General features: G+C 35.2%; 2 protein-coding genes across 2 annotated transcripts; one reads left to right on the plus strand and one right to left on the minus strand.

Annotated features, from left to right (window-relative positions):
- The first annotated feature begins 1139 nt into the window (after positions 1 to 1139).
- LOC140179431 (uncharacterized) lies at positions 1140 to 2761 on the plus strand. Its single transcript, XM_072218313.1, has 3 exons — positions 1140 to 1370; positions 1613 to 2557; positions 2684 to 2761. Exons 1-3 carry the CDS (start codon positions 1140 to 1142, stop codon positions 2759 to 2761), a joined length of 1254 nt encoding a protein of 417 aa, XP_072074414.1.
- Positions 2762 to 6327: 3566 nt separating this feature from the next.
- On the minus strand, positions 6328 to 7245 carry LOC112751413 (oleosin 5). The gene has a single exon (NM_001426607.1). It carries the CDS (start codon positions 7168 to 7170, stop codon positions 6643 to 6645), a length of 528 nt encoding a protein of 175 aa, NP_001413536.1. The 5' UTR covers positions 7171 to 7245; the 3' UTR covers positions 6328 to 6642.
- Between the last annotated feature and the right edge of the window lie 5811 nt (positions 7246 to 13056).

Consider the following 13056-nt stretch of genomic DNA (forward strand, 5'->3'; position numbering starts at 1 on the left):
GCCCAATTGTGGCATTTGAGGCCCATTCAGCAAGAGAAGTTGAGAGAAATTCTGGCCCAAATGTGGAGGAAGAAAATGTGGGTGAGAAAGATGGAAAAGATGAATCAGATGAGGAAGAAGAGGGTAGTGATGGCAGCGAGGATGAGGACTATACTCCCAAGGGTGGTGTAGATGACAGCAGTGATTCATGGAGTTCTGATTCCAGAAATGGTTATTGCTCAGAAGATAGTGCTGCTGAGGTTGTGTTTGGTGACAGTGATGATGATAAGGAAGGGGCTGAGGGGTTAGTTGATGTGGACATCAGGGTAGGGGATACATTCGAGCCTGGCACAACTGAAACCCAAACTGATGCAGCAAAAGAGAATAGGAGTGGATATGACAGAGGTAAGGAGAAGATACCTGCAGGTTTAGGGGATGAGGAAGAGGGATATGAATCAGAAGATTTTCTTGATGTGCCTATTGTTGGTGATGATGAGGATGCCAACAATGTTGCGAAGAGGTATCCCTTGCACAAGCAGCTAAAGGACATGAGTGAGTATAAGTGGGAGATTGGAACTCTTTATGTATCAAGAGATGAGTTTAAGGATTGTGCTACTGCCTATGCTGTACATACTGGGAGGGGTTTGAGGTTTGATAAGGTTGACCTTCGGAGAGTGAAAGTCATTTGCGTTGAGGGTTGTAACTGGTTTGCATACTGTGGGAAGATGAAGAATGAGCAAACATGGCAACTCACCAGCTGCCACAACAAGCATACCTGTTCCAGGGAGTTGAAAATTGGGATTATGCATGCAAAATGGTTGAGCAAGGTCTTTCTAAACAAAATTGCTGAGAATCCAAAGATAAAGCTCTCCACACTAATGAAGAAAGCATACAGCAAGTGGAATGTAGAGCTGACTAAGTCTAAAGCTGCCCGGGTTAAGCAGTTTGCTCTTGATGAGTTACAAGGAACGTACATTGAGCAGTATCGAAGGCTCTATGACTACTGTCACGAATTGCTCAGGTCTAACCCGGGCTCTACAGTGAAGTTGCAAGTGGAGAGACCATCAGAGTTTGCTTCTGAGAGACCAAAACCTGGTGTGGATTTAAGGCCAAAGTTCTAAAGACTCTATGTGTGCCTTGATGCATGCAAGAAGAGCTTCATGGTTTGCCGTCCAATAATTTGCCTCGACGGGTGCTTCATCAAGACACCTTATGGGGGTCAGCTTCTCACTGCTATTGGCTGGGACCCGAACGACCAGATGTTGCCAATAGCCTATGCAGTGGTTGAAGCAGAGACGAAGGACACATGGACCTGGTTCCTTACCAATTTGTGTGATGACTTCGGGTATGACAAGATAAGGGGCTGCACCTTCATGTCTGACCAACAGAAGGTAGTTATTTCTAAACTTAGTTTTAAGGAGCTACTTCATTGAACCTATTATTAGTTTTAGTAGTGTATGCAGGTGTTTGAATTGTAGGGAGAAGTTCTTGTAGTGTTTGTTGGTGTTTGTACTATATGATATATGGTCTGAGTTGTAATGAGTTACTGATTTTGTGCATTAACTGATTTAATTATACCTAACAGACATCATGCTGCTCTAATTACTGTATTAACTATTTCTTGTGGGTTTAGGGATTGGTTCCAACCTTTGATGAGCTGATTCCCGGAGTGGATCATAGATTCTGTGTTAGACATCTTTATAGCAATTTCAGGAAGAGATTCCCAGGGCTGCAACTAAAACTGATGATGTGGAATGCTGCAAAGGCTACTTATTTACAAGAGTGGGAGAGGAGAATGGCTAAAATACAGAGTCTTGATAATGGAGCCTACAACCACCTGATGGAGATACCAACCAAATATTGGTGCCGCCACAAGTTTGGGACCTGGTCTAAGTGTGACACCTTGGTAAACAATATGTGTGAGGTCTTTAACTCTGTAATTGTGGATGCCAGAGAGAAGCCAATAGTCAGCATGCTTGAAGACATCAGAGTATACATAATGAGGCGTTGGGCTGATAATAGGGATCGTATAATTGAATACCCAAGAGAAGTATTGCCCCGTATCAGGATTAAGGTTGAGAAACAAGCTGATGCAAGTGGTAAGTGGGTGAGCACGTATGCTGGTCGTGATAAATATGAGGTAACAAGTATCCATGGAGGCAAAGAGAAGTTCGTTGTTGATTTGAAGAATCATGAGTGTTCTTGCAGGAAGTTTCAACTCTCCGGGATCCCCTGTGCTCATGCAATGACCTGCATCAGGAAGATGTGCTTCAACGTTGACAACTTTGTTGCAAACTGTTACAAGAAATCAACCTACACTGACTGCTACCAACATGTGGTATATCCCTTGAATGGACCCAACCTGTGGGAGAAGACACCCTTTGATGACGTTTTGCCACCAGTTTACAGGAAACCCATTGGAAGGCCTAAAGTAAAACGTAATAAAGCTGCAGATGAGAACCCAACTCGGGGAGGAGTTTCTCGCGAAGGGCAGAATCAGAAGTGCTCCTATTGTTTTGCTAGAGGTCACAACAAACGAACCTGTCCAAAGAAGCGCAAAGTAGCTGCAACTGCATCGGTAAGCACTGTTACTTTATTTTGCTCATGTTAGTTAGGGCTTCATTATTATTAATTGCATTTAAAGATTATGATATGAGTAGCTGTTGAATAATTCTGCTTAGTTGATTTTCTGGCTGTTTACTAGGCAAATAAAGTAGCTGGATCCACAAGAAGGGCTTCCAGATTCAAGTCTAGCACCAGCACTAGCACTATCTCCAGTTAGGGCTCTAAGCCATCCCAAGCTGCTGCAAAGAATACCACAGTCACCCGGCCAAAGAGAAAATCTGCTGCTACTGATGTGAGTTCACAACACTCTCAAGCAACTTCAAAAAAGCCTAAGCTGACTCCATCCACCACAAATCTGAGGGTGCTACCAAGCCCATCGAAGAACATCACCCAATCCCAACTGAAGTTCATGGCTAGGACACCTCCCAAAGCATGGAAAAGGATGTGACGAATATGATGTCTGATGGTTTATATTTTAAGCCTACTTGTTTTATGAGTACAAAATTTCTGTTTAGTATCCTTATAGTGTCTGGAAACTAGTTTTAAGACAATAGTATGTTATTGCAGACCCTTAGTATGGAGCAAACTATGTTGCTCTTGTTTTGTTATTTTGCTTCCAACATTTACTACTTGTATCCAATGACAGCTTTATAGTTAATCATTAAGTAATATGTTACAGAACCCTATGTTTCCTGTTGACTTGCTTCATTTAAATAGAATGCAAAAATCCAAAACTTGATTTCATTCAACTCTTTCATTGAAACAACATTGCATCTGCACAAACCAGCCTTTCTTCAACCAAAACACAAAGTTACATCAATGCATTACAATATGATTGAGTTCAACAAAATAGCAACTAGTTCAACATGACTATTATCTCTAACCCAACATACAGATCTCAATTTAGCTATGTAACAACTTTCTCCTATGACTCATCAAAACCAGCAACATTATTCTAGTGAAAGTCTGCCAAATTTGGTTGCTGTTGTTTTTTCAAACACCATTATCAGTGCAAGTGTCCATCCAACTAAAGCAACTCCCACTGCAACCATGAATCTGAACTCAACCATATCCAGTTTGCCCTTCAAATTTCTGACCTTCAATCTTAGCCTAGAAACTTGTGACGGATCTTCCTCTGGTTCTGCCCATACGAAGTAGCCACATTCTTCTCCAACCTATACAATACATGATACAGCAGAGTCACACCCATTGATGATCAAAACGCATAACTCAACAACAAATAAGGACATGGCTAAAGCTCACCCCAAAGTTAACGCAACCCCAAAACCTCCGCCCAGGATTTTCTGCCGTCGACGACGTTGCGAGCACAGGCCGTTCCCCACAGTAACAGGTTGTCCTCCTTCGACGTGCTAGGTTCCTATTTCGTGTGGCTTGCTTGCTGCCTTGGCTCGCTTCAGATTGGCATGCTTCATGCTCCATCTTCTCTCACGCACGGGGAATCGGCCTTCAAAGGCAGAGCAGCAGCAACTGGAGCCAAAGAATTGGGTATTAGGGTTTTCGAGAGGACCCCCTGCTTAACATTTATTTTTTATTTTTTTTTTAAATTGAATAACGGTAACAACACATGCCCTGCCACTGTGTCACATAACGTCCACGTAGGTTCCGCCGTAAACGAAATGTTTGCAATTTTGACGGTAGGACTACATTGACTACAATTACAAACGTTTGGTACACAAATAGAACGTTTAAAACGTTAGGGATAGGTTTGAGACTTACCCCCAAACGTTTGGGACATAAATGATACTTTACTCTTTTATATATATAAGCCATTAGGGATGAATTTCCTAAAAATAACTCAAACTGTGCGTTATACATCGTTGTGCATCTACAAAAATTTATTGACGTGTTGTCCTTCATAATTAAAAAAATATATTACTATAATGTTTTTTTTTTTTGGTGACTACAAGTATATGACTAATGTAAGTGACGTTATTTTACATAATTAAAAATAATTCTTTTATAATACGTCTGTAATAGATTATGCTACCATTATTATAGCAAGTGTAAAATATTAAAATGCCCAAATATTTTTATATTTTACACAAGAATTCTTAATATGAAAAAAATTTAGGCGCAAATTAATCTACACATGAACTAATCTCGCATGACATCAACAACTGAAGCAAAATAAAGAAAAGCAACTGGTCCAGCAGGGACTCAGAATAATGTCATTATTATACAAATTTGGACACACTGCACTTATGTTCAAAATTAAAGGACTGATTATCACAGTTTTCATCTGTGATATCATCCAAAGAAAATTGCAGATAGTTGCAAAGATTTTGGGACCATGGCCCCATTATAGATATATAGTTCAATTTGATTCGAAGTGGCGGTTGTTTTTTTGCTAGAAGAGGTTCCTTGATCACGATCACCTAAAAGTTGAGTGTGATGTTATGATGAACTGGAACAAAGACTATGAAGTTGTATGGGTCAGCAACAATGAGAATGTGACATCTAAAACAATTTTATTATTTAGACAAATTTTATTCGCTTATTTTTATTTAGCAAATAAAATCAATTTCGACCGAATATTAAAAAAAAATCACATGTTTAATTTGAACTTGCAAGTTAAAATACTACTTTGTCAAAAAAACACTCCACTTCCTTTGAAATTGCTATTTTAGTTCGAACTTTTTATTTTTATTATTGAAATTGTGGTGGTGTTTTTAAATAAGGTGAAGAATTGGTGTGTTTTTTTGTATGGATAGTCACAAATCTAAAGCACAATTTTGTGAATTTTAATTTTTTTTGTTAGATTTGTAATTTTAAATTTTTAAAAAAAAAAATACAAATCTAAAAATCAAATTTGTGGTTTATAATTTTTTTTATAAAATTTTATAATTTTTTTTTCACAAAATTGACCCACCGATTTATTTATCTCTTAAAAAAAATTTTCAGCCCACATAAATTTAAAACTCATATTTTTGGTACCCCAAATCTAACCCTAAGTTTTGTTTGTCTCTATTTTTTTAAGCCCACATAAATTTGAGACTAAGATTTTTTACCCCAAATCTAACCTTAAGTTTTGTTTTTTGTTCCCAAATCTAATTCTAAGTTTTGTTTTTGTCTCTATTACCCCAAATCTAACCTTAAGTTTTGTGTTTGAAAACAAAACTGAACATCTAATTTGTGAATTTTAATTTTAAAAAAAAATTATCTCCATATCCATAAAAAACACACTATTTTCCTATTTTTTCATAATTGAGCATAACATATTTTAAACTTCTATGACTAAAAAAATTAGCCATTTTAGTTCACCTTTCATCACTATTTTAATTTTACTAATAACTTATCTATTTCAAAAAGAATTAGATATTAACCTTTTTGTGTGTCTAATTTTAATTTTTTTTCTTTAACTTTTCTTAATAACCACAATTTCATGTACTTTTCTTGTACCTTTAATTTAATTTAATAATATTTGAACCCAAAAAAATATTAAAAGGTGATAAATAAATGCCACATAAATCCTGTTCAAGTCTGGTACTTGGACACCATAAATTGTGCTAGCTTATTAGCTTAATGTTAAGATTATATGATGATGAACACTTAAACTAGGTTTATATAACACTGTTCAAAGAAAAATATAATAATTAATAGACTTGTTGAACACATTGAATATAATATAAAGAAAAATATAGGTAAACAATAAAAATATTAAACAATATAAACAATAAATATATCAGATGTTTATTTTACTAGTGTACGAATAGTTATTTTAATATTAAATTTTAGAAAATTAATTTAGAGATGTGGTGTATTTTTATTTGATTGATAATTATTCATATTGTTCAACAAAATTATTGTTCCTAGCATTCCCCATAATATAATAATAAGTGGAAGTGTGGAACAAATACAAATGCAACAAAACAAGATATCTAGAACACTTATTAATTAACATAAAACACATACATAGCACAAATTAATTAACAAAGACCAAAACACAAAATGAGACCTCCAAATTCAAAAGTACCAAAAGGTACATACATGCATAATAACTATTATTTTTTTCCAACATAATCGATAAACCCTAAATTCAAATTCAAACCCGTTCTTTTTTTTTTTTCTTTTTTTACTTTATGATGACCTCTTAACATCCTGGGCCTTAGTCTGTATCTCTTGGCCAGCATCCTTTGTCTTCTGCCCCACGTAATCCGCCATGTCTGCCATGCGCCGCTTCGCCGAGTCCAGCTGATCCGGCACCGTCGTCCCATGTACCTGTCGGATGAAGTTAATCATCCATGACAAAGACATCAGCCCGGTTAGTCCACATGCTCCCGCAGTCAGAATACCAATGACTGCAAGGCCAATGGTAACGACGGCGGGAACTATAACCGGGCTGAAGAAGATAAAAACCGGGGTGGCAATAGCCAGCCCGATTATGGTTCCGAGAAGCGAAAGGCCGGAGAGGAGCAACAGAGTGCCCCCAGTGGGGACGCCGACGAGGACGGCAATGATTTGAGAGGTCGACGGACCTCTGTCGGGGAAAAGAGTCTTGACACCACCACCACTAACGTCGTAGCCGCGGCGTTGAACGTCGACCCGTTGTGTGGTGGGGGTGTGGACTTGAACCTGGTGAGGTGCACGATCAGTAGCGGTAGCCATTATGGTTGTTTGATTGTTAAGAGAAAAGAAAAGGCCCTTTTTTGGGATTCCTTTTGTTCTCTTTTCTTCCTTAGGTTTTGAAGATTAATAATGGAGAGTGGGAAGACATTGATATCGGTGCTTGTGGATGAGTTTGATGAGGTGGTGGCTTTGGAGAACGGTGGAGTTGTAGATGTTGACACGTGCTTGTGACATGCATGGCGATGACTAGTAATTTATTAACAGTGCAGCTAGATATTTTTTAAAGTGAAAATTTAAGTCAATTTTAAGTGAATTTGACAGTTAAGTTGTTAAATAATTTAAACATTCTGATTAAATTTTTATTTAATAAATTTTTTAATTATTAATTTTTAATTATACGTAAAATTGATTATATCTGAATTTTAATTATTTTTAAATATTATTTTTTATTTAATTTTTTTTTAAAAAATAAAAAGTATTTTTTTAATTTTTAAACAATTAATACGTAAAAATAAATATTTTAATTAATTAAATAATAATAAATTTTTAAAAAATGGATCAAATACTAAATTTTAAAAAATAAGTAACATCTTTCGTTTATTATTAAAAAAATTCATGATGAGGAAGAGCACCTTTCAATCGTTTCATTATGTTCCTATGTTTAAGAAAGTAACACTTACATTATTTTCTTCCCTTCATAAAATGCACAAAAATGGAAGGTGCATATTGGTATGCAGTTTTTTTAATATAAATTATTTGTTAATTAAAAATTATTAGATAATTAAATATATTTAATTTAATTATTATTTAATAATTTTTAATTATAAATTTATATAAAGATAATTGTATATAAATTTTTATTTATATTAAACTATAAGTATTTAAAAATATTTTTATTTTATTTTTCACAAAAATCCAACATCATGCTAACAAAAATGTGTAAGAACTATTTAAATTTATAAATATTTATCTTTTTATGTTAGTTTAAATTTTTAAGATAGATAATTTGTAAGTATAATACTCACGCTTCAATTGGTCTCAAGATCACTCACTCATATAAATGACGCTATTATATTTTCAATCTCTCAAACTCACCAACACCCATAATAATGAGATAATTTTTTAAAACAAACACTAAGTATTTTGGTTCATGAGAGATGGATAATAACATACATACGAAGTCTTTATATAGGCAATGCTTCCTACTAAAATAATAATTTATGAATCACAACTCAATTTTATAATGACCACTATTTTATGAGTTCGCTTCATGAATCTTCTTTCAACTTGTATTCATATAGTTTCCATAATCTTCTAATTTGCTTGACTTCCAATTTCAATTCAATTTGATTTTGAATTTCTTTAATGTTGTAGAATGTTGTAGTTGTACTACTCTCTTGAATGTTCTTCAAAAATTTTCAAGCTTCCAACATCTTCTAGTAAGTAGATGATTATTGTTTTCAACTCAAACTTTGCTTCTTCAATTCTTTAACCATGTTTCATGAAGATTCTAGTCCATGCAAATTGATTTAAAATTTTTAATCAACATGGCCTCCCTTAAATCAAACTTGCAGAATTAATCATTCTAAGTATCTTCTTCAATTTGTAAAATAACTCGGTCTTCAATGACTTTGTAAATATATCAACAACTTGTTCTTCAGTTGGACAATACTCGATCACAACTTCTTTCTCATTTACCAACTCTCTGATTTTGTGAAATCGAATATCAATATGCTTCGATCTTCCATAGAATACTGGATTTTTGCAAAGTGCAATAGCTGACTTGTTATCACAAAATATTGTTGTTGGAGTACTTTGTTTCTCGTTCAATTCCTCAAGAATTTTTCTTAGCCAAACTGCTTGCATTGCACAATTTGCTGTTGCTATATATTCTGCTTCTGCTATAGAGAGTGCTACTACTGGTTGCTTCTTTGATGACCATGAAATTGCACCAGAACCAAGATGAAATACAAATCCTAAAGTACTTTTTTTTGTTTCTATATCTCCAACTGAATCACTGTTAGTGTAACCGATAAGATTCACTTCATTAGTATTTTCATAATAAATACCATCATTTAAAGTACCTTTGATATATCGAATAATCTTTTTTGCCGCTTGCAAATGGTTGGTACAAAGTTTCTCCATAAATCTGCTAAGCAAACCAACTCCAAACACAATATCTGGTTTAGTCGCAGTCAAGTACCTTAAACTTCCAATCAAGCTTTTGTAATATATAGAATTTACTGTTCTTCCTTTATCTTCTCTCAACAACTTGAACTTCTCTTCGATTGGAGTAGAAACTGGTTTTGAATGTTCCATTTGAAATTTCTTCAAAATATCATTTGCATATTTCTTTTGAGAAATGAAAATATCACCATCTCTTTGAACCACTTCAATGCCAAGAAAGTAAGACATCAAGCCCATATCTGTTATTTCAAAGTGCTTTATCATAGCCTCCCTGAATTCTGTAATTATTTTCAAATTATTCCCAGTAAAGATCAAATCATCAACATAAAGACACACGATCAAGATATCTTCAGGTTCAATGAATTTGATATAAAGAGTATGCTCAAACGGATATCTTCTGAAACCATTCTCAATGAAATAAGAATCAATCTTCTTATACCACGCTCTTGGTGCTTGCTTTAACCCGTACAAAGCTTTCTTTAATTTGTAAACTTTATCTTCTTTTCCAAGAACTTCATATCCTGTAGGTTACTCAACATACACTTCTTCTTCTAAAGTGTCATTTAGAAATGCAGACTTAACATCCATTTGATGTATTTTCCACTTATTTTGAGCCGAGAGTGAAATAATCATATGAATAGTATCTAATCTAGCAACGGGAGCAAATACTTCAAAATAATCGATACCTGGATTTTGTTTGTATCCTTTTGCAACTAATCTTGCTTCGAAACGATCAACTTCACTGTTAGATTTGTACTTAGTTTTGTAAACCCACTTTACTCCAATTGGCTTCTTATCTGCTGGTAAATTTGTCAGCTCCCATGTGTCATTCTTCTCAATGGCATGAATCTCCTCGTCAATTGCTTTCTTCCAAATGTTGTTTTTAGAAGCTTCTTCAAAGTTCAACGACTCACAGTCTGAAAATAGAGCAAAGTTTGTGATTTCTTCATCGGACGGATTGTTGTCATTGCCAACTTCATAATCTGCTAATCTAGCAGGTAGTCTCCGCTCTTTTTGTGATCTTCTAGATGATTCTGGTTGTTCAGTTGTGTCATGTTGCTTTTCTTCTACTTCATCACATGTATTTGGAATTATAGTCAGCTGCTTTTCTGTCTTTATGTTCCAGTCCCACATGTCTTTCTCGTCAAACGTTACGTCTCTGCTGATGATTACTTTCTTTGTTTTTGGATTGTACAACTTGTATGCTTTTGAGTCTGTGCTATAGCTAATAAAGATACACTTCTCGCCTTTGTCATCTAACTTCTTCCTTAATTGATCTGGTACATGGGCATAAGCAATACACCCAAAGACTCTGAAATGATGGATGGAAGGCCGCTTTCCACTCCAAGCTTTCTCTGGAGTTTTATCACGAACACTTTTTGTTGGACACCTGTTTAAAATATGAACTGCTGTTGCGACTACTTCTATCCAAAACTCTTTAGGCATTTGTTTTGACTTGAGCATGCATCTAACCATATCCATGATGGTTCTGTTCTTTCTTTCAGCAACTCCATTTTGTTGAGGAGTGTATCTAGTTGTTAGTTGGTGTTGAATTCTGTGTTGCTTAAAGTATTCTGAACACGCAAGATATTCTGTTCCTCTGTCTGTTATGAGAATTTTGATTTTATAGCCACTTTATTTTTCAACAAACGCCTTGAATGCCTTAAAACATCACATGCTTCTGATTTCTGCTTCAGAAAGTATACCCATGTATATCTACTAAAATCATCAATAAAAGTGATAAAGTACCTGCTACCACCATTACTTGGAACTTCTACAGAACAGAGATATGAATGCACAATGTCAAGTAATCTTCTAGCTCTCCATGACTTTTCTATAGGGAATGGATCTCTGTGCTTTTTTCCCAGTTGACAAATCTCACAAATACAATTGGGAATATGAATCCGTGGTAGGCCAGAAATAAGTCCTTTCCTTGACAGGTAGTTTAGGGCAGAAAAATGAAAATGTCCAAACCGCATGTGCCACAGCCAGTTATCATCAAGTATCACAGAGCTCATGCAAGAGGGATTAACATGTTGAATTTTTAATGAAAATATTCTGTTTGAAGTCATCTTTGCTTTATCTATGAATCTTCCGTTGTTGTCAAACACAGTCCAATATCCATGATAAGTTATCATCTTATATCCCTTCTCAGATAATTGCCCCATACTCAATAAATTGTAATCATGTTCAGGAGCATAATAAGGATCAGAAATATAACTCAGAGAACCATCCTTCAATTTAATTGGTATGTGCCATTTTCCTTCAATAGGGATCTTTGTACTATTACCAAACTTCAATAATAGTTTAACAGAATCATCTAATGAAGAAAAGAACTCCTTTCTACCAGACATATGATTACTACAAGCATTATCCAAGTACCATATATTTCATCTTCAACACATGAATTACTTGTAAAAAATAAAGTCTAAGTACCCGGATTATCATTAGTATTTTGATGTTATTTTTCTGCAATGTGTGCTTAATTGTTATTCATCATTTTGAATCTGCAATCTGCTGCTTTGTGCCCATACTTTTCACAATAAAAGCAGTTGTAATTAGTTCTTTCTTGATAAAAATTGCCTCGACCTCTTCCTCAGTTGACAGGCCTGAAATTCATTCCACCTCTTCCTTGATTAGGTGGTGTAAAATTATTATAACTTCCTTGGTTGTAATTGCCATGACCTCTACCTCTGAAACTTCCTCTACCTCTATTTTAAAGATTGAAACCACGTCCTCTTCCTTCTTGTGTACGACTTGATTCTGCAACATTGTTTAAATTCACTCGGCTTTTCAGGGTTTCCTCAGTTGATTTTTCTGATTTCTCCAGTATTCTACTGATGTGGCTTTCCATGGTTCTTTGCAACTCTGCAATCGTCATTGTATCCATATCGTGGGACTCTAGTATCGTAGTCACCACATGGTCATACTTCATCGGCATGGTACGAATAATTTTCTCCACCACTTTGCTATCGGGCATATCTTCTCCATAGACTCTCATTTTATTGACAAGATCTGTAGCACGAGTAAATATTGCTCAACAGTTTCTGAGCTAGCTAGACATCTCGTACCTTTCATATTCTCTTCTCAAAGACTGTAACTTTGCTTTCTGAGCTTTATCTACGCCTTTATGTGACAGTTTCAACGTGTTCCATGCTTCTCTTGCACCTTTGGCATTTGCTATTTTGCCAAACACCGTATAATCTACACCTTGATGAATTTGAGATAGCGCCAATTGATCTCTCCTTTGTTGGGCAGCATCTGCTCCTTCTTGCAAACCTGGTTCAATAAAATTCCACAGGTTCTGGACCTTCAAATGGGTAGACATCAAAGTCTCCCAATAACTATAATCAAGTTTTCCATCTAACTTGGGACTGGACCACACAATATTAAAAGTGTTTTCCATACCGACTCTATGAATAAACAACTATGTGAGAACTCTCTCACACCTCACAAACTCTCAAACACCAGGTGCTGGATTAACCAGCTCTGATACCAAATGTAAGTATAATACCCACACTTCAATTGGCCTCAAGATCACTCACTTGTATAAATGACGCTATTATATTTTCAATCTCTCAAACTCACCAACACTCATAATAATAAGGAGAGAATTTTTTGAAACAAACACTAAGTATTTTGGTTCATAGAGAGATCAGATGGATAACAACATACATATGAAACCTTTATATAGGTAATACTTCCTACTAAAATAATAATTTATGAATTACAACTCAA

This window comes from Arachis hypogaea, chromosome 15, assembly GCF_003086295.3.
Source record: "Arachis hypogaea cultivar Tifrunner chromosome 15, arahy.Tifrunner.gnm2.J5K5, whole genome shotgun sequence".
Classification (NCBI taxonomy): Eukaryota; Viridiplantae; Streptophyta; class Magnoliopsida; order Fabales; family Fabaceae; genus Arachis; species Arachis hypogaea.